Source organism: Quercus robur, chromosome 12, assembly GCF_932294415.1.
Source record: "Quercus robur chromosome 12, dhQueRobu3.1, whole genome shotgun sequence".
In the NCBI taxonomy this organism is placed as follows: Eukaryota; Viridiplantae; Streptophyta; class Magnoliopsida; order Fagales; family Fagaceae; genus Quercus; species Quercus robur.
Genome location: NC_065545.1, coordinates 22409227 through 22428797, shown reverse-complemented (window position 1 = coordinate 22428797; position 19571 = coordinate 22409227). Strand labels below are relative to the sequence as shown.

At 35.1% G+C, this 19571-nt stretch overlaps 2 protein-coding genes across 3 annotated transcripts; one reads left to right on the top strand and one right to left on the bottom strand.

The window, feature by feature from the left end:
* Nucleotides 1–5193: 5193 nt before the first annotated feature.
* On the top strand, nucleotides 5194–15792 carry LOC126710171 (DNA mismatch repair protein MSH6). 2 transcript variants are annotated; one of them, XM_050410557.1, is made up of 21 exons: nucleotides 5194–6316; nucleotides 6822–6918; nucleotides 7218–7320; nucleotides 7418–7471; nucleotides 7592–7666; nucleotides 7944–8012; nucleotides 8142–8225; nucleotides 8697–8891; nucleotides 9417–9967; nucleotides 10051–10180; nucleotides 11083–11174; nucleotides 11287–11465; nucleotides 11549–11745; nucleotides 11858–11959; nucleotides 12361–12523; nucleotides 12893–13182; nucleotides 13260–13397; nucleotides 13858–13937; nucleotides 14074–14173; nucleotides 14437–14566; nucleotides 15100–15792. In XM_050410557.1, exons 1-21 carry the CDS (start codon nucleotides 5470–5472, stop codon nucleotides 15348–15350), a joined length of 3927 nt encoding a protein of 1308 aa, XP_050266514.1. In that variant the 5' UTR covers nucleotides 5194–5469; the 3' UTR covers nucleotides 15351–15792. The 2 variants fall into 2 exon arrangements, with proteins under 2 accessions (XP_050266514.1, XP_050266512.1); XM_050410555.1 differs by having other exon boundaries at nucleotides 5195–6316; nucleotides 11543–11745.
* Nucleotides 15793–15967: 175 nt separating this feature from the next.
* Nucleotides 15968–19210, bottom strand: LOC126710172 (uncharacterized). The gene is made up of 7 exons (XM_050410558.1): nucleotides 18986–19210; nucleotides 18689–18760; nucleotides 18099–18169; nucleotides 17551–17689; nucleotides 16794–16874; nucleotides 16574–16687; nucleotides 15968–16203 (listed from the first exon to the last, which is right to left on the bottom strand). The coding sequence occupies exons 1-7, from the start codon at nucleotides 19118–19120 to the stop codon at nucleotides 16135–16137; spliced, it is 681 nt and encodes a 226-aa protein (XP_050266515.1). The 5' UTR covers nucleotides 19121–19210; the 3' UTR covers nucleotides 15968–16134.
* Nucleotides 19211–19571: the final 361 nt, after the last annotated feature.

Here is a 19571-nt window from a genome sequence, read left to right as displayed (position 1 = left end):
CAATTTATACAAAATGGTGACTTGGCTTATCATTCTCCCTGCTTTGCTTCAAATCCACCAAAGTTACCATCCAAACCCAACCACAAAAAATGTAGGGCATCCAAAGCCAAAGGACATCCAAACAAACTCAACTCATCTATAGCTTTGTCTTCTAATAAAAATATACACATATAAATATATATATATATATATTAACTATTAGTTTATTACCTGATGAAGCCGAAAAAAAAAAAAAAAAAAAAAAAAAAAAAAAAAAAAAAAAAAAAAAACCAGGGTGCAGAGAGTGAGGGCGAGGGCAAGGGCGGGGTTGGAAAAAAGAAAAAAAAAACCCTCAGCTTGACCGATCTGAGGGAGAGGGTGCCGCTACCGCTGTCGCTGTGCGCGAAGCAGAGAGTGAGGGCGAGGGCGAGGGTGAGGGCGAGGGCTGGCTTGGAAAAAAGAAAAAGGAAAAAACCTCAGCTTGACTGATCTGAGGGAGATGGTGCCGCTGCCGCTGTGCGCGAAGCAAATAGTGAAGGCGAGGGAGAGGGCGAGGGCGAGGGCGGGCTTGGAAAAAAGAAAGAAGAAAAAACCTCAGCTGAGAGAGCTTGTGCGCGGTGCGTAACGGTGCCGGTGCCGGTGCGCGGTGCGTGACGCAGAGAGAGCTTGAGTGCTTGACCGATTGTGAGATGAGAGAGTTGAGATTTGAGGCTGAGGCAGAGTGATCGTGAGGCTGAGGGCTGAGGCAGAGTGATTTCGTGAGTGAGATGGGAATGGGAGAGTTAGAGAACTTTAGACTTAGGAGTTAGGAGTTAGGGTTTGTTTCTACATTTTAGGACATTTGTGGAAATTCAAAGCACCAAAACGGCAGCAAAATGACGTAGCTTTCCCAGGAAAATCAAAAAAAATTCCAACCGGTCATTAACCGGTTCGACCTCCGGTTTTTCCGGTTCTCAGGTTGAACCGGACGGTTTTTACTGTTCATCGGTTTTTTAATGATTTCCGGTTTTATATCATAACCGGACCGGATTAGAGACCAGTTCCCGGTTGAACTGGTCGGACTGGCCGGTCCGGTCCGGTTTTTAAAACTATGCTCTCTAGTAGCATTTTTTAGAAACGTCACAGTATACCACTTGTAGCGGCGAATTTAAGTACGTCGCTAAAAAAAACGCCACCTAAGGAAAACATTGGGAGAAAAACCTAATCTAACATGTTAAAGGTAAACATACAAAGAAATAAAGACTAAAAAACAAAAAGAATGGTCAAAACAGAAGCATAATGAAATAAGGAAACAAAAGTAGAAAAACTTGGATTAGGGTTTCTGGGCACGAGTATGTATGCACATACATAGGTCTTCGTATGCAGCCTAGTTGTATGTGTATGCATACTTCAAGTTTACGTATGCATGCAAGAGGTATGCATATGCATACATGCCCAGAAAGCCCTAGCCCAGACACGATAATGCAAAGAAAAACAAAGCAGAAACTTAAAACAAAGAAACTAACAACCTAAACATGCTTCTAATATAAAAAATAAACAGCCTAAACTAACAACAAAGATATCCAAAACAAAATCTATTCCTAAACATGCATTAGATCTAACAACGAACAAGAACAATACTTAGCACATCAAAACATGTTCATCAATATATCCAATCACTAAACTCTCCAATCAAAACATGATGAGATACAACAAAACAAAATAAAAAACAAAGCAAAGCATATTTTTAAGAATATATAACATATAAGTCAATTAAGAACGACAAGAACACAAGTTATAAAAACTCTAATCAAGGAAAACTCATGAAGAGAGACTCACCTTACTTATGGAACACAACTTGGTTGATATTTAATCGGCCATTCAGTGCCTACAAAACAAGATTCACTAAGATATCAAAGCAAACAGAAGATTTGTAATCACAACTCTAAAACAATATTAGTTTTGAAAAGGGTTTGAGAAATTCAAATGAGAACAAGTTTCTGCCTTAGAATTAACTAAAAAGAGGTTTTTTAAGGATTAAAAAACGTGCTTGGTGGTTGTGTACAGAAGATGCAGAGAAAAGAAAGAGTTTTTGAAATATATTAGGTCAAAAATCTACTCTCTCTAGCTAGGGTTTGAGTTTGGAGGCATAAGGTTGTATTTATATGTTTAAACTAGGGTTTTCAGACTCATTTAGAGGGTTTTAGACGTTCCAAAGGGTCTAGGGGCTGGGGCCCATCAAAGAGGGAGGCTTTGGGCCCTACAAAATGAAATTTGGGCTTTTGGAAATCAGCCTACGTATGCAGGTTTGGGGATGCGCATGCATGCATGTGTCCCTAGAAACCCTAATTTTGACTGCTGAGTTGGCCCGATTTCAAACGGTCATAACTCACTTAATATAAGTCCAAATTAGACAAAATTTGTGTTTAAATTGAAACCCAGGATGTCTAATTTCCAATGAAATAAATTTCACTCAAAAAATCTTTGTGGATCAAAAGTTATGGTCAAAATAATGAGAAAATGTTATTTGTTAGCATCATTTTCAAAGCGATTTGAGCACTTTTGAGTTGTCATTACTTCCAAACTATCAAAATAACTTCAATTACCTTTTTGTAGACATGTTAAGCTCATCATTGGGACCAGGGACTAAAATTTATTAACGGGTGCAAAATGCGATGTCTACACCGGTAGGGAAGTTCTAATCAAAGCCATTGCACAATTTATCTCAACATGATGAGTTAGTGTTGATGGGGTCACTATGGTTGAAGTAGGTGATATGTGCATCATTGGGATTATAGCTTGCTTAACTCACAATTTGGTTTTGGCAGGTTATGGAGAAGGACGAAGGGCGTGTTTTAGAGAAATTGACCATTGATTTGGACCTTATGCAACAAATTGTTATTTGAGAACCACAAAATAGATCCTTGAAAACTCGCTATGTCTACCTTAAGTATCATAGAGAGTTCAAGCAACACTTAACAACGGCACCCAAATCTAAAATAAATAGCTTAATGTCAAGGGTAGTTTAAGGTAAATTTTGATGGTGTGATAATTAGGGAGGAAAATATTGGTGTGAGAATGATTATACGAGACTTGGAGGGGTTATTAATTGTTGGGATGTCTAAGCAATGCTAACTCAACACATTTTGTGATCTAATGCGACAATTTAAAGTGATGCCTTTTATGAAGAGATATTAGTTTCTTTCAATATCCTAATGATGATACTCGTTTAACACTTTTTTGCAAAGCTTTCAATTTCATGTTTGCTTTTTTTTTTTTTTTTTTAACAACTTTATTGGTTTCTTTGTACTAATACAATCATGATCATGCAGAAATCATGAAATACTAACTGTTTTATTGGCACGTTAAATGTCTTCATGCAAATATGACCATACTTATATGAAGATTTTTCATATACGTAAAATATTTTAAATTTAAATATATATTTTTAAAGATTTGTAAATTATAAATGGTGTATTTTTATTGGATACCTTGATTCAATTTCAAACAGATTCTTTTGAAATCTCGCTTAAATTTACGGCCCTAAAAAATATAGTCTAATCTAGGGCTGACTTAACACATTTTAGGGCCAGGCGCAAGTGTAAAATGTATTTTTATTTAATATTTTATAAGCGATACTTGAATTATAAAAAAAATACAACACTTTTTATATAATTTATTACATTAATTAGACCATTTTCGTATATTTATAAAATGTATTTTAGAATAGTATCATAATAAATATCATATTTTAGATAGTTATAGTCTCTCTTGGCAACGTTGACTTTAGTTATTGAATAATAAATTTCAGTAATGAATTCGTCTCAAAAGCTATTAATTATAACTATAATTTTTATAAAAGAGAAAGAAAGAGTAAATTTTTTGGAGGATTGAAAATTTTTGATTTCTTAGATTACAACAAACATAATAAAACATATTAATAAAATGTTTCTTTTTTGAAGGAATATTAGCAAAATGTTGAATATAAAAAAAGAGTATATTATTTTTTTAAATGTTATTTATTAAAATTTTGGGCTTTAATTAAAATGTTTACATTGTACCATAAATAGACAAGATATTCTATTGCCCAATTGAAGATGTATTTTTTCCTTTCTATCGGCCTATAAAAGATGTATTTTTTCCCTTTTTTTTTTGTTTACTTTTTCCCCAAAGTGAGAGCTTTTACTTCTTTATTTTATTTTTTTATAACATGTTATTTTTGAGCAATAGTAGAGGAGATAGGGAATTCCTCATACTTTGATAGCATATTAAATTATTATTATTATTTTGATGCGAACTACGACAAATTTATTAAGAAGAAGAAAACATTACATCAAAAGCCACTAATTGCTCCACAAAAGGAGGACAAGTTCCTAACCAAATGAGAGAATCTGATAAAGACTTAGTGTGTTGGGCTAACCCATGTGCTACTTTATTACCACACCATGGCACAACAGAAAACAAGCATTCCTTGGATCGAGTAGCTTGAAGTAAGGACCCTGAGATCAAATTGTAGATACTGGCAGGAGGGGTGATAGAGCCCGTGAGAGAGTTATGATAAAATAAAGTTTTAAATTAATTTAAAATACCAAGTACTAACTCAACTTACAATTTTTGGAACTCTAGGGATTTTAATTCAAACTCCTTTTCTCTAATAGTAGCTGTGAAATTAGTATTTTTTTTTTAAAAGTTATGCAATTTGTACGTTAAATAAAAAATACTATTGAATTATTATTATGCACTCTTGGTATGATAGTCATTCCACAAGTATAAGTGATTGTAGGGTGTGGAGGGTAAGGGTCGGGGTTTAAGTCTCCAAGAAGGAGACTTGCATACATATACCATATTAAATTATTAATTGGCCAAAAAACTTAAGTTGTGATAAAATAAAGTTTTAAATTAAGTTAAAATACCAAGTACTAACTCAACTTACCATTTTTGGAACTCTAGTGATATTAATTCAAATCCCTTTTCTCTAATGGTAGCTGTGAAATTAGTATTTAAAAAAAAAAAAAAAAAACTATACAATTTGTACGTTAAATAAAAAATACTACTGAATTACTACTGCACACTCTTAAAATGATGGTTACTTTATAAATATAAGTGATTGTAAAGTGTGGAGGATAAATGCCGAAGTTTAATACTTCAAAAAGGGGACTCACGTACACTTATATAAAGTAAAATTTATATGTTTGTATAAAAAAAACTACTGTATCCAGTTAGAAGACACAAAGAGAGGACAGGTTCGCGCGTCAAAAAAAACGAGAGGATGGATGCGCGCGGCGCAGCATTTCTACTCACACTCCCCAAACCAAAATTCCCGCCAAAGCCAATCTATCCATCTCCGAAACAGAAACCGAAACCCCCAAACCCCGGGAATTTTCCCGCCATACCCAAACTCACACTCCCGAATTTCTATAATCTAAACTCACCTTTTTCTTTTTTTGTTTTCACTTTCTTCTTCTCATTTCTCACACTCTCTCATCAAACGCATTTTTCATTCAAATCACAATGGCATCGTCACGGCGCCAAAGCAATGGCCGATCCCCAATCGTAAACCAACAGCGCCAAATCACTGCCTTCTTCACCAAAACGACCTCGTCTTCTCCTTCACCATCTCCATCTCCCACTCTTTCCAAGCAAAATTCCAAATTTTCTAGTTCTGTCCCTAACCCTAACCCTAGCTCTACCCCCACCCCCAATTCCAGTCCAAGCCCTACAACCCCTTCTCCTTTCCAATCCAAGTCCAAGAACAAGCCCCTCTTAGTCATCTCCGCCTCACCGTTAACTCCTAACGATAAGAGATCGTACGGTGATGATGTTGTGGGGAAGAGGATTAGGGTTTTTTGGCCCTTGGATAAGGCGTGGTATGAAGGCACTGTGAAATCTTTCGATAAGGTAGCTAACAAGCATTTGGTTCAGTACGAGGATGATGAGGAGGAGCTATTGGATTTGGAGAAGGAGAAATTTGAGTGGGTCCAAGAGACCCTCAAGAAATTCAAGCGGTTGCGCCGGGGTGCATTGGATTCGAGTGAGGCGGTGGAGATTGTTGAGGAAGAGAAGGGTGTGAAGGAAATTAAGCCGGTACAGAGGCGGAGAGGCGTGAAGGCCGTTGTTGAGGATGAGGATGATTCTAGTGATGAAGATTGGGGGAAGAATGTGGGGGAAGAGGCGGTCGAGGAAGTTATGGATTTGGATGAGGAGGAAGAAGAGGATGTTGTGAAGGGGAAGGGGTCGAAAGGGAAGCGTGGGTCGAGGAAGAGGAAAGCGAGTGAGGGGGAGAAATTGGGGTCTGCTAAGAAGAACAAGGGAGCTTTCCAGTTTTCCTTGCTGGTGCCTACTAGTAATAATGCTGAAAGTAAGTAAATTGGAGTATTATATTTGCGTGTATCTCATTGGTTTAGTATTTGGAGACAAGAAATGTTAGGGTGAAAAGAGTATTCCTTTATGTTATAGCACAGCTTGCAAATGGAACTGTATTATTTGAATAATTTATAGTTCATATGCGGGGGCTGTTATGTGGACCTCTTTATTTTTGGATATATCTATTGCAATGGCAATCCTCTTTAATTTGTATTGGTTTTTTGCACTAAATGTGGAAATTTTGTGCTAAAGTGTAATTGCTATGTTTGTATTTTTTTTTTTTATCAAATAGAAAACTATAGTTAGTTCTTAATTTATAAATTAATGTGTCTGTATTCACTGTTTTCTTATGATTTATCACTTACTATGTTTTCCTTCCTTAGTTGTTCCTTGTTTTTGGTTCTGATGTATGCTGTGAAAATGGAAGTTACAATTACAGGAGCAGATATTTGCGATTTATATCTTATTGAGAACTGAACTTGAGCTTGCATTTTCTGTAGGTGGAAAGGCATCTAATGAACTTGGTAATGCCTTAACGGGTGATGCCACAGAGAGGTTTGGTACGCGTGAAGCTGTAAAGTTTCGCTTCCTTGGGGAGTGAGTTCTCAATAATCTTTGTAGCTAATTTTTTCCAATTATCTTTTGTCCAATAACTGCACTTTGTGCCTAATATTTTATGGAATAATATACCTCTCTTTACTACTGCATCCATATGTAATTGTGTGACAGGATTGGAATATGTTGAGTGGGAAAATGGAAGTAGGCATTGTTATGCTAAGATTTAGTATAGAAATAATACTATGCTCAAATTTCTATTTATAACTTTTGTGGCATTCAGATAGTAATGTGGATAGCCTTACCATTCGTATATGCTGAAACTGTTAGTCTTGCTACAGAGAACGCAGGGATGCAAAAAGAAGGCGTCCTGGGGATGCAAACTATGATCCGAGGACACTTTACTTGCCTCCTGATTTTCTAAAGAGTTTATCAGGTGGCCAGGTGATTGCTTATTTGCTTTCAGACAATATGTGGCTCAATGATCTTTTATGCCATTTTCACCTTGTATTTTAATCTAGAGACCTTTATTTTTGTGCAGAGACAATGGTGGGAGTTTAAGTCAAAGCATATGGACAAGGTGTTATTTTTCAAGGTATACATTACATGTAGCTGATTTTAACTAAGCAAAGCTAGATTCTGTTATCCAAGTTGTCATTGTTGTTACTGCAGTTAAACTGATAAAGTAATAATCATTTCATTTTTGCTGGAGCAGATGGGAAAATTTTATGAACTTTTTGAAATGGATGCACATATAGGAGCAAAGGAACTTGACTTGCAATATATGAAGGTATTAATTAGACTGGGTGCATTCAACACCGATATTCTGTTTTTGTGCAATGTCCACCCACCCCACCCCCCCAAAAAAAAAAAAAAAAAATCAGTTATTGTTCACCCTGGAGGGTATTGCATCATCTAAATAGTCAGAAGAAAAGGGGAAAAAAATAACAAGATGTGTTTTCATTCTAACACACATAGTTTTGATGTTTGTTTCAGTATATTCATGATGTGCAACCCCCCTCCCCCTTTTTTGTAAGTTGATAATTGTCAACTACTTGCATTTGTAGGGAGAACAACCGCATTGTGGATTTCCAGAAAAGAACTTCTCTATGAATTTGGAGAAATTGGCAAGAAAGGTTGGCTCATTCATATATCTCTATTTCCAGTTGGTTGTCTCTATCGTGTTCATGCTGTTTAGATTTCTTTGATGAGCCCCTTTTGTACCCTGGAGATGAAATTTAATATAAGCTGTCTTGACATAGCAGGGTTATCGGGTTCTTGTTGTAGAGCAGACAGAAACCCCTGAACAACTAGAGCTTCGTCGCAAAGAGAAAGGTTCTAAGGATAAGGTCTGTGTACCTAAAACTACTGAGAAGATATGTAGATATTCTAATATTATTTTGTATAAAGGTAAAAATCTGATTCTAGTGGTCTAATGGTAAGGTCCAATCTAGGAAATTCCTGTTCAAAGATTAATTAGATGGTTAATTTATTAAACTGAAGTGTGGACCTCTGTCTTGATAGCATTAACTGAAAGTTTGAATGCATTTTTGTGATGGTCATAATCATACTACCCTTTCAGAATGGTTTATGGCTTAGGATGTTGATTAAAGAATCATTATGGGTAGAAAGTATTATATATAGTTGAGTCATCATCTTGTTACTCCTCTCTTTGATTGTTTATGGTAATTATTTTCTTAGTTTGGTGTCTATCTTAATATCCCAAGGTGGATTTTTGAAAATGAAAAAAGAATAAAAGAAAAAGAGATAAAGATAAAATAAATGTTCAGCATTTTTGACATTCTTCCTTGTGTTGATAGGTTGTGAAACGTGAAATATGTGCAGTGGTTACAAAAGGAACACTTACTGAGGGAGAGATGCTGTCAGCAAATCCTGATGCTTCTTACCTAATGGCAGTGACTGAAGGCTGTCAGAGATTGGCAAACCAAAATGCAGACCGCATTTTTGGTGTTTGTGTGGTTGATGTTACAACCAGCAGGATTATTCTTGGACAGGTATGAGTCTAGTAGAATCTTCAAGTTCAACAGCTTACATGTGTATCTCCTGTTCTCAGGTGTAACATGTATGCGGGTGTATGCTACGGAAAATCAGACTAATATGATTTTACTGACTCTTGTTCTGTATGCTGGGTTGGATTGATTAGTTGTCAAATGAGAAGTACTCTTATGCATCTGATCCTTTCTTTTTCTTCTCCTTTTTGGATTGTGCCCCTCTGCCCAGTTGGGGGTTGCTTAGGGACTATGTGCATGATTTTTAATATTGTGAAAAAGGTCTTATGGATTGATTGTTGGTTGTCTATGTGTGTTTTATTCTTTTGTTAACAATTGGCTGTGACGGGTGACCATTGCATTCCCTTTTTTAAGCTTCAGTTCTGAGTGTTGTCATGATCACAAGTCTTTACATATAGACAATGCTCTGCACTTTGCTGTAGATTTATCAGATTTTGCATTAATAGCTCGATTAAATCATGCATTTTGTGTGTGATGTGGTTTATTTGACTAAGCATGTTACTCTACCAGTTTGGGGATGATGCAGAGTGCAGTGCCTTGTGTTGTCTATTGTCTGAGCTAAGGCCAGTTGAAATTGTAAAACCTGCTAAACAGCTCAGTCCTGAAACAGAGAGAGTGCTGCTGAGACATACAAGAAATCCATTAGTGAATGATTTGGTTCCACTCTTGGAATTCTGGGATGCTGAGAAAACCGTGCATGAATTCAAAAGTAGCTACAGCCGTATTGTTGAACAATCAGTTTCTGGATCTTTAAATGAAACAAATTTGGATGGTCTTCAGTCTCAAGTGGAGGAAAATGGTATGGGCTGGCTACCAGATGTTCTGTCAGATCTGGTAAAGGCAGGCGAGAATGGCAGCTGTGCACTTTCTGCTCTTGGAGGCACAATATTCTATCTTAAGCAGGCTTTCCTGGATGAGACATTACTTCGATTTGCAAAGTTTGAGTTACTTCCATGCTCTGGTTTTGCTAATATCGTCTCAAAACCATACATGGTTCTTGATGCAGCTGCCCTGGAGAACCTTGAGATTTTTGAGAATAGCAGAAATGGAGACTCTTCAGGGTAACCTTTATGTATGCTCATATACATACATCTTTATTGCCATTTTCACCTTCTTCTGATTGTTTTTTCCTTCCTCTTTTAAGGACGCTCTATGCCCAATTGAACCACTGTGTGACATCAATTGGGAAGAGGTTGCTCAAGACATGGCTTGCAAGGCCTTTATATCATCCAGAGTCAATTAGGGAACGGCAGGATGCTGTTGGAGGTTTGCGGGTGAGTTCCACATCGATATGCTTCTTATATTCCACTATTATTAATTCCTTCCAAGGTTTCTTGGTTTGACATATCCCTCAAGCTATAGCAAAATGATATTGTTGGCTATGGTCTTAAAATTTTCATTTTTAGGATATATGTTAGCAATTTTGTTTTTATTAAATTATCTTTTGATGTTTATGGACTTCTTAAATAGAGAACTTATCAAAAAAAAAAAAAAAAAACTTAATTAGAGTAGAACATATTTCAAATGCTAATGATTGCAACTTTTGCCTTTATTTTTTTTTTCTTTTAAATTGGGGAGGGAGAAAGGGTGATTTCACATATTGCTTTTGGTGGAGGGTTTTAAGTGGTTGATAATTCATATGATAACTGTTAGACTTATGGTTAAGTAATTAAATTCACCATTTCTAATAGCTTAAGCTTTTGGGACAATCGGTAATTTAACATGGTATTAGAGCAGGAGATCCTGAGTTCAATCCCTAGCTTTACTTTACATCCCATTTTAAATGTTAAATTCCCTCTTGTTGGGCCCCCACTTATTAAGGGGAAGTTTAGGCCCACAAGTGAGGGGGAGTGTTAGACTTATGGTTAGGTGATTAAATTCACCATTTCCTAATAGCTTAAGCTTTTGGGACAATCGGTAATTTAACAATAATATTGAAATTATAAGTCCAAGTTATGGTCTGAGCCTGTTGCTCTTTGTTAATTCTTAAACAATGATATATATATATATATATATATATATATATGACCTACATGGACTACATAAATTGTTACTGTTACACATCATACTATGCTTGTATGAGGCAGGACATGAAAATTTTTTAGCAGTGTTTTCACAGCCGTTCACTTGACATCAAGGCTTTTTGGCAGCATTTGATATTTACTTTTCTTTTTAGGGAGTTAATCTAGCTTTTGCACTTGAATTTAGAAAAGCACTGTCCAGGCTACCAGACATGGAGCGGTTACTTGCACGTGTTTTTGCTAGCAGGTAAAGCCAATCTGACTAGGAACACACGTTTGTATTAGAATATATATTAGATACATAATCTATTGATGGTTATGAAGGATGATTTATGTTTATGGACATTAATTTGATGCAGTGAGGCTAATGGAAGGAATGCCAACAAAGTGGTTCTATATGAGGATGCAGCAAAAAAACAGCTCCAAGAGTTTATATTAGTGCTACGTGGTTGTGAATCAATGGCCCAATCATGTTCCTCTCTTAGTGTTATTTTGGAAAATGTTGAATCTAGAGTCCTTCATCATTTGTTAACACTTGGTATGAGCAGCTTTGATTTTTTAAGCAATATGCTATTCAAAGAGTCTAGTTTAGTGTCTTATCTTTTATATATGCAGGTGTAGGTCTCCCTAACATTGATTCGGTTATAAATCATTTCAAGGATGCTTTTGATTGGGTAGAAGCCAATAATTCAGGACGTATCATACCTCATGAAGGAGTTGATCTGGAGTATGACTCTGCCTGTAAAAAAGTTAAGGAGGTTGAGTCTAGTTTAACAAAACACCTCAAGAATCAGCAAAAATTACTTGGAGATGCATCAGTAAGAATTTTTTTGCAAACTGTTTGGTCTTTGAATTTTTAGTAGTCTACTTCTTTGTTTATTTATATACAACAACAATAACCAAGTTCTGTTATTTAACAATCTGTAACAGATTACATATGTCACAATTGGAAAAGAGGCATATCTCTTAGAAGTACCAGAAAGTTTGCGCGAGAGAATTCCTCGTGACTATGAGTTAAGATCATCTAAAAAGGTGAAAGCAAAAGTTGTGGTGAATGAAGTAGCTACACTGATTATTTTTGATCCTGTAATTGAACATATTTTAGATACCTGGACTAATTAACAACCAGGTGTAATGCCTCTTTCTTATCTTAATTGCAACTTAATGGAAAACATTGAGCACTCATTATGACAATCATATTGAACTGTGAATTTTAATGTGATAATGCAATGAAGTAATCTCTGTCATGTTGAATAACATGGCATAGTTTATAGTAGTACCAGGATTTATTGATTCTTTTGGTTAAGATTTTATCTTTGCCAGTTTCAATCCCTGGTTAAAATAATTCTAAAGTGCCTTATTTAGCAGCACATTAATTTGGGTTTTATATCTCATAACTATTTTTTATTTTGTTTCTTGCCTGGCATTTTCAGGGCTTCTTTAGGTATTGGACTCCAAGTATCAAGAAGTTGTTGGGAGAGCTTTCACAAGCTGAGTCTGAAAAGGAATCCATGCTGAAAAGCATTCTTCAGAGGTTGATTGGACGTTTCTGTGAGCATCATAATAAGTGGAGGCAATTAGTTTCTGCTACTGCAGGTATGCATACCCTTCTCTTTTTCTCTTTCAGATACACTCAAACATACATGCAAACAAGTGTGATTGTGCATATAGAAGAGTGGAGATGTCACAAGGTCATAGTTCTCTTTTGGGGAAATGTCACATTGTCATAGTCCTCTTTTGGGGTAATAATGGTAGTAGATCTTCAGATCATGATGGATTTTTAATGTCTGCTTCTATGGTATCTCAAAATTTAACTTTATGTCTTGGAATTTTATTTTGTTACTAAGTTATCTGGCATATTGTCAGATTTCATGTTTTCATGAACAAAAGAACAACATTATATAGTAGTTTACATTATACAAAATGTATTTCATTTTCTATGGCTAAAATTGGTACATGTTGCAGAGTTGGATGTTTTGATCAGTCTAGCAATTGCAAGTGAATATTATGAAGGGCCAACAAGCCGACCAATTATATTAGACTCATCAAGTTCGGATGAAGTGCCGTGCTTTTCTGCAAAAAGTTTAGGACATCCTGTTCTTAGAAGTGATTCTTTAGGCAAGGGTACCTTTGTTCCCAATGAAATTATGATTGGTGGTTCTGGTCATCCTAGCTTCATCCTTCTCACTGGTCCTAACATGGGGGGGAAATCAACTCTTCTTCGCCAAGTTTGCTTGGCTGTGATTTTGGCCCAGGTAATGTTTTTGTGGTTTTTGTTGTGCAACTCTGAGTTTTATTATTTTGTGGTTTTCACCTTAAAGGTTCTTTTCAGGTAGGAGCAGATGTCCCTGCAGACAGTTTTGAGTTGTCACCTGTGGACCGAATCTTTGTTCGGATGGGTGCCAAAGATCATATCATGGCAGGCCAAAGTACATTTTTAACTGAACTCTCAGAAACTGCATTAATGCTGGTGAGATTTGTCAGTGGATCAAAGGATTTTCATTGCACACTATTGTTATGCCTGTGATTTTATAGATTATTTGTAGAATCAAAGACAACGTTCTTGAGTATGTACAAATTGATTAGTCTGCCCATATTGGTTCTGATTTTTAGCATAATTAATTAGATCTTAACTGTCAAAGGACAAGCCTATCACAAATTTCTCCGCATTTACTTTATGTTGAGTCATACTAAGAATTTCCTCAGTTACATTCGAAATTTTATTATTCTTGCATATTTGTCCCGTATCTCATCTCATGAGAAGTTTCTTCTTGCATAAGAAAAACTCACTCTTGTTTGATCATTATGCTTTAGAACTTTTAAAGAATAGTTTGCAAATGTAAATTTTATGAGTTAAGATGAATATGATCGAATAATTTTCATGCCATTGACATATTTTTGATGGTTGATGACTTGATGACTTGATGCAGTCTTCTGCAACTCGTAATTCATTGGTGGCATTGGATGAACTTGGACGTGGAACATCAACTTCAGATGGGCAAGCGATTGCGTATGTGTAAATTATTGGATTAACTTGTCTTTCAGTGAATTCAATATTAATGATCAATTCTCTACAAATTTTCCTTTTCTCTGAAGGTTGTATCTGGTTGACCTTTGTTTCTACTTTGGTTCTCTATCCATTGCAGTGAATCAGTTCTACAACATTTTGTCCACAAGGTGCAGTGTCGAGGAATGTTTTCTACTCACTATCACCGATTAGCTGTAGACTATCAGAATGATCCTAAGGTATACCTCTGCTTTTTCTGTTATTTTTCTATTTCATCACAGATGCTTTTGATTCACAAGCTAAGGGTATCTTCTTAATCTTCAAAAAACAAGACAAATGAGTTTTTAGCATGATTGGCCATGTGATAACCATATATAATGGTATCATAGTTTACATTAGATTCATCATGGTTTAGACATAAAGGCCATGATATTGGCGCACTACCAATGGGCACAAATATTCTGAACATTGTTTAATTTGTTCTTCTTCATGTTTGGAATAGGTTTTGCTTTGTCATATGGGATGCCGAGTTGGGAATGGAGTTGGAGATGTGGAAGAAGTTACATTTCTTTATAGGTTGACACCTGGTGCATGCCCTAAAAGCTATGGTGTTAATGTTGCACGGTTAGCTGGTAAGATTCTTTTTGTATTATTGCCTCTTTGTTGAGAAGCTCTCTTCATTAACCAGAAGAAACGTAGCTGAGGTACAATGATTTGGTTTATGTGATTTTAGACTGTTAACAACGATTAGGCTTTCAGAGATAAGGACCTGGGCCTGAGGGTATTACTTATGTGCTACCTTAGTTAAGAAGCTCATTAGGTGGATATGGTAGCATGGTTAAGAAACTCATTTTTTTTGGGAATGATCTCTTTGCTTCCATGTCCTTTATGCTTTTCAAAGCTACTACTATAGGAGTTAAGACTTAAGGGTACTTTTACGGTAAAGATGAGAACTCGTTTATAGGCCTCATGCCCTCCTTACAACTACTTGGAAAAAAAAAATGCTTACCCCTGCAAATTATCAGTTTTTGTTTATGAAGGCTTTGCCTAATACTAATTACCAAAAGAGATTTTGCCTAAAACTCCTCTTATTGATTGCCATTTTGTTACTGGGTGTAATTATTACTGCTTTGTCATGAAGTCCAGTTACTATTATTTATTTCAGGACTTCCCGAATCTGTACTTCAAAAAGCTGCTGCTAAGTCCAGAGAATTTGAGACTACATATGGTAAACACCTGAAGACATTTGAAGATAACTTGAATAATCAAAGTTGGATTGGGGAAATGGTAGAATTTGTCAGAAAGTTTATAGACATTACAGAAAATTTTAGTTGCAACAAGTCTCCGGAGAGCACTGGTGCCAGCTTCCCGACTGAACTTCAACATAGAGCACAAATACTTCTACAGAAAATTTGAACTGATTGAATGTATTGCTTTGTGAGACTTGGGTGGCCAAGCTTCAGCCGTTAATGATGTAAATTTAGAACCGTTTATCATGATTCCTCATGCCTACTTCCTAGTCACTGTCAATAGTGTTGAAGCACAGTTCATATTTTCAGGACCAGCTGAGGGTGTAAAGTGAATATCCAGCCATGCTTGTCAGAACTTGCTATATAGAACGACACAAGTCTAATTTTATTGTGTAAGAATCTCACTTTTTAAGTTGGGAGTGACCAACATTTTTGTATAGTAATTTGTGAGAGAACTTTTTAGGCTAATTTTTTATGCCCGAATTGTAAGTAGTGTAGCTGATTTAAATTACAGTTGGATGTCACATTCGATATAGTGGCATCAACTTTCAACCAACAAAACAAAAGTTGTTGGCTTTGTCCTTAATCTATGAATTTGGCTTTTCATCCGACTTACTTGTTTTTGAAGCTAACACATATATATGGGTTAAATTAGGTTGTTCATCTAACTAACTGGTGTAGCTTTCACAATGTTTCAAACTAACTTTTGGTTTTCGCTTTTAATTTTTGGATTGATGGGTCAGTAGGGTGAGATGGATAAGAACTGTTATGTCACGAACTTGATAGTGCAAAATGCAAATAGGGATCTACCTGATCTGAATTTTTCATGAAGGAATTTTTTTTTTTTTTTTTCATTTGTATCCCAAAAAGGGGGAATTTTGACAGTGAACATTGATACAAGGCTCTAATTCAAATTTAAATAATGATAGACTACTTTAGGAGGATTGGCCTTAGACTGAATGATGCTGCTCTTCATCTTCACTGGCTCCAATAAAGTTTGAGGTGTCATCATCAGAATCCTGATAAATCAATAAAAATCAGTAAAGCTCCAATACATTTCATATAGTTTCAATTATGTGTTCCTAATATGTCTTGACAATACAAATGAAAACTCACAATCATTCCCATATTCCCATCCAAGTTTTACTTAAGATGTAGAATCTAGAGCCTGTTTGGTAGAAGAATTTGAGTAATGTTGTTTGTATTTTTTTGAAATACGTGTGGGTGAAAAAGTGTGAAAATACGTGTAATGTTGTATAAAAATTGAAAACATGAATTTGAAAAGGCCACTCTGTTAGTTGAATTAGGGCCACTCTTTTTTCTGTTCTTTTATTATTATTATTATTATTATTATTTTTTTTTTTATTGGAGTAAGAAAAGGTCACCAACCTGGTACTGGTACTGGTACTGGTACTGCCTCCGGATACTATTTTGAATTACTGTGATTGTCCGCATCAATATCAACATTGGGAAAATAATTCCAGTAGCCCTTAGAATAAGTACCTGCAAAATACAAGAACATGATCAAATTAAATGATACGGAATTAAGAATCTAGTTCAGAATCCCAGTTGCAGAACACAGGTGAAAAATGAAATGGGGCTGACTTACAGTAAGAAGTGTGAAGGGGTAATCTTCCGTACCACCATGAAGCACGGCAAACATATGTTTCATTAGCAAGACCACTGTAAACTGCAAAATTCAATCAAACAAATAATCATATATAATGATATGCAAACTAAGTGGTGGATCATGTTATAAATTTAATTAATTGAAATCTAATATTATGTGAGATGACAGAGCTTTACTCCCAAAATACTGAATAATACTCAACCACAAAGTCATTAGCTTCTAAAAAAGAAACATAATAACTGATTTTCCTTTCAAAAGATTGTGGGTTTGTGGCCCCAACCGTAAAAACAAACCAAAATGTAGGCAGTCTGAACTTTGAACACATACTTAGCAGACAAACTATCAAATACAGAACAACTGTACACTTAGTAAATCCAACTAAAAAATTTCTATTTTTATATTTAAGGTCAATGTACGTTACTAAGTTTACAGCCTAAATCTATGTGGCTGCCAAATCGCATGCAAACAAATAGTCAACCAAGTACGCAATATTAGTAATCCTATCCATATTTTCCAAATAATCTGATTACAACATGTGTTTACAATAATTGTACTAAATTAATCATCATTTTTTTTTTTTTTTGGTTTGTTTAAAAAAAAAAAAAAGATTGGATTAATTAACAAATAACAACTAGCTAATATAAGATAAAAATTACACCACAAAAGCAAGGTGTCACTATAATATGGGGGTACCCTATAAATAAGGTAAAAATGGATTTGAATCAGCCAAACTTACAGTTAGAGCCAGTGATCGACAGCAAGATGCACTTCTGTGTGCGGCGGATGTACACTCGGGATACTCACTTATGGCTACTAATCTTGGCCTTATTCTTGTCTCTTCTTCTCCTCTTGGAATTTGCAAGCCATCTCTGTTACTGTTAATTAAAATATAAATACTTGAATTAATTATGAAACCGAAAAATGCCAAAATGGGTTTTGGGTCAAGGCCAAGTTTGCACATTTTAAAGTTGCTCCTGGTCCTACTCTATAATTTGACCCAAGAAAAAAAATGTCCCATGTTAACAAACAAAAAAAAAAAAAACAATTAGTTGCAAGGCATGTTTTATGGAATATTATCCTTTTATTTATTTATTTTATTTTTTATTTTTAGCAATGTGGAATGTTATCTTTTGTGGATTATTACTTCAATCATAAACTACACGAAAATAAAGGTGAGTGACTTTTACTAGAATTTAAAAACGAGCCACTTGTCACGCTCATGCGCCCTTACTTTCTAAGTTGTGTAATAATAACTAATAACAAATAATGGATTGGAAAAAGTACCTAATGGTTACTGCTTCATCAACCAACGACTGAGACTTCTTAGAAGGTGCTGTGTATCCTGGCTCATATTGCTGTGAAAATTCACATTTCATTCTCATTAATAATGGAAAACTTGTCACGTCTTTACTTATAAAAGCTATGGATATTGACAGCAATTAAAACATTCCCCAACTGATATATTACTGGAAGATAATTCTATTCTCTCGTTTTTATTAAGGAAATATGATTAAAATTTTCAAAATACAAAATGAGTTTTGTTTTTGTATGTCACGGTGAAACCAAATGACATTTCAAATTCTCATAATTATAAAAAGAGAGAGACAAAAAGATACTTAAACATAAAGGAAAGTTAGGCAAACGACAAATTTGAGATACCCAAATTCTAAAACCAGAATAAGAGGATGATGATGCATACTAATTTTAACAACTCAATCTTAAAAAAGACAGACCCAGTTTGAGTTTGAATTACAAGAAAAGAAAAAGAAAGAATTCATTTAATACAAAAGGTATTTTTAAAAACACAAAGTTTCTACAACAGAAAAAACAGAACATTAAAAAAGAAACTTAGAACTCAAAACTCAGATACAAACCTGGAGGCATATTTCACAAGTGGTGTTGCCCTTCTCGTTACACCACCTCTGTATACAATCCCTGTGTGCAAACTGAAAACAAGAAAACAAAAGAAAGATGAAATTTTGTTGTGGAAAACAAATTGAAAAGCAAGATTAAAACACACCCACATAAAAAAAAAAAAAAAAAAGGTTACAACCTTGTTTAATATTACCAGGATTAAAACACGCCCACAAGAACAAAGAAATAGAACAAGCTTTTTTTCCCTTTTTTTTTTTTTTTTTTTTTTTTTTGCTAAACACAGGCTTTTTCTTTACCTTAACGGTTCCTGAACAAGCACAAGGAGCTTCCAAGCTCTTGCAGCTCTGTAATTCTTCTTCATGGCAAATTCTACAGTATGAAAATGCATAATTTGATTTCAAATCATCCACAAAAACTACAACATCTCCCATGTTTTTTCACAACCTTCTCTCTCTTATTTCAAAAATTCTCTGTTTATTCCTTTCTCTGTTTCTCTCTGTGTCTCCATCTATTGAGTTTTGCACTTTAAATAAAACAGAAGGAAGTTGGAGTTACAAAATTGCCCTTGTTTTTTGAAATGGGAAAATGGAAATGAACATTCGCTTTGGTTTTAATACTTTTTTGTTTTTAAATTGTGAGTTGGGCAGGCATGAGGTTTGTCTGAACTTGGAAGCTGGATCAAGACGCGTTTTGAAGAAATCAAAAACTTGAAGTGAAAATCATTGACATTTGACGTAATAAAATTGGGCACGAGAGATGAGAGGCTTCTTAAACTTCGGGTCAAACATGCCTCAGTGTGCCACATATCGGGGTAAATTGTACCCTTAATGTTTATGTTTAAGGATATTTAAATTATAAATCTTGAAATTTTAGAATTTAAAG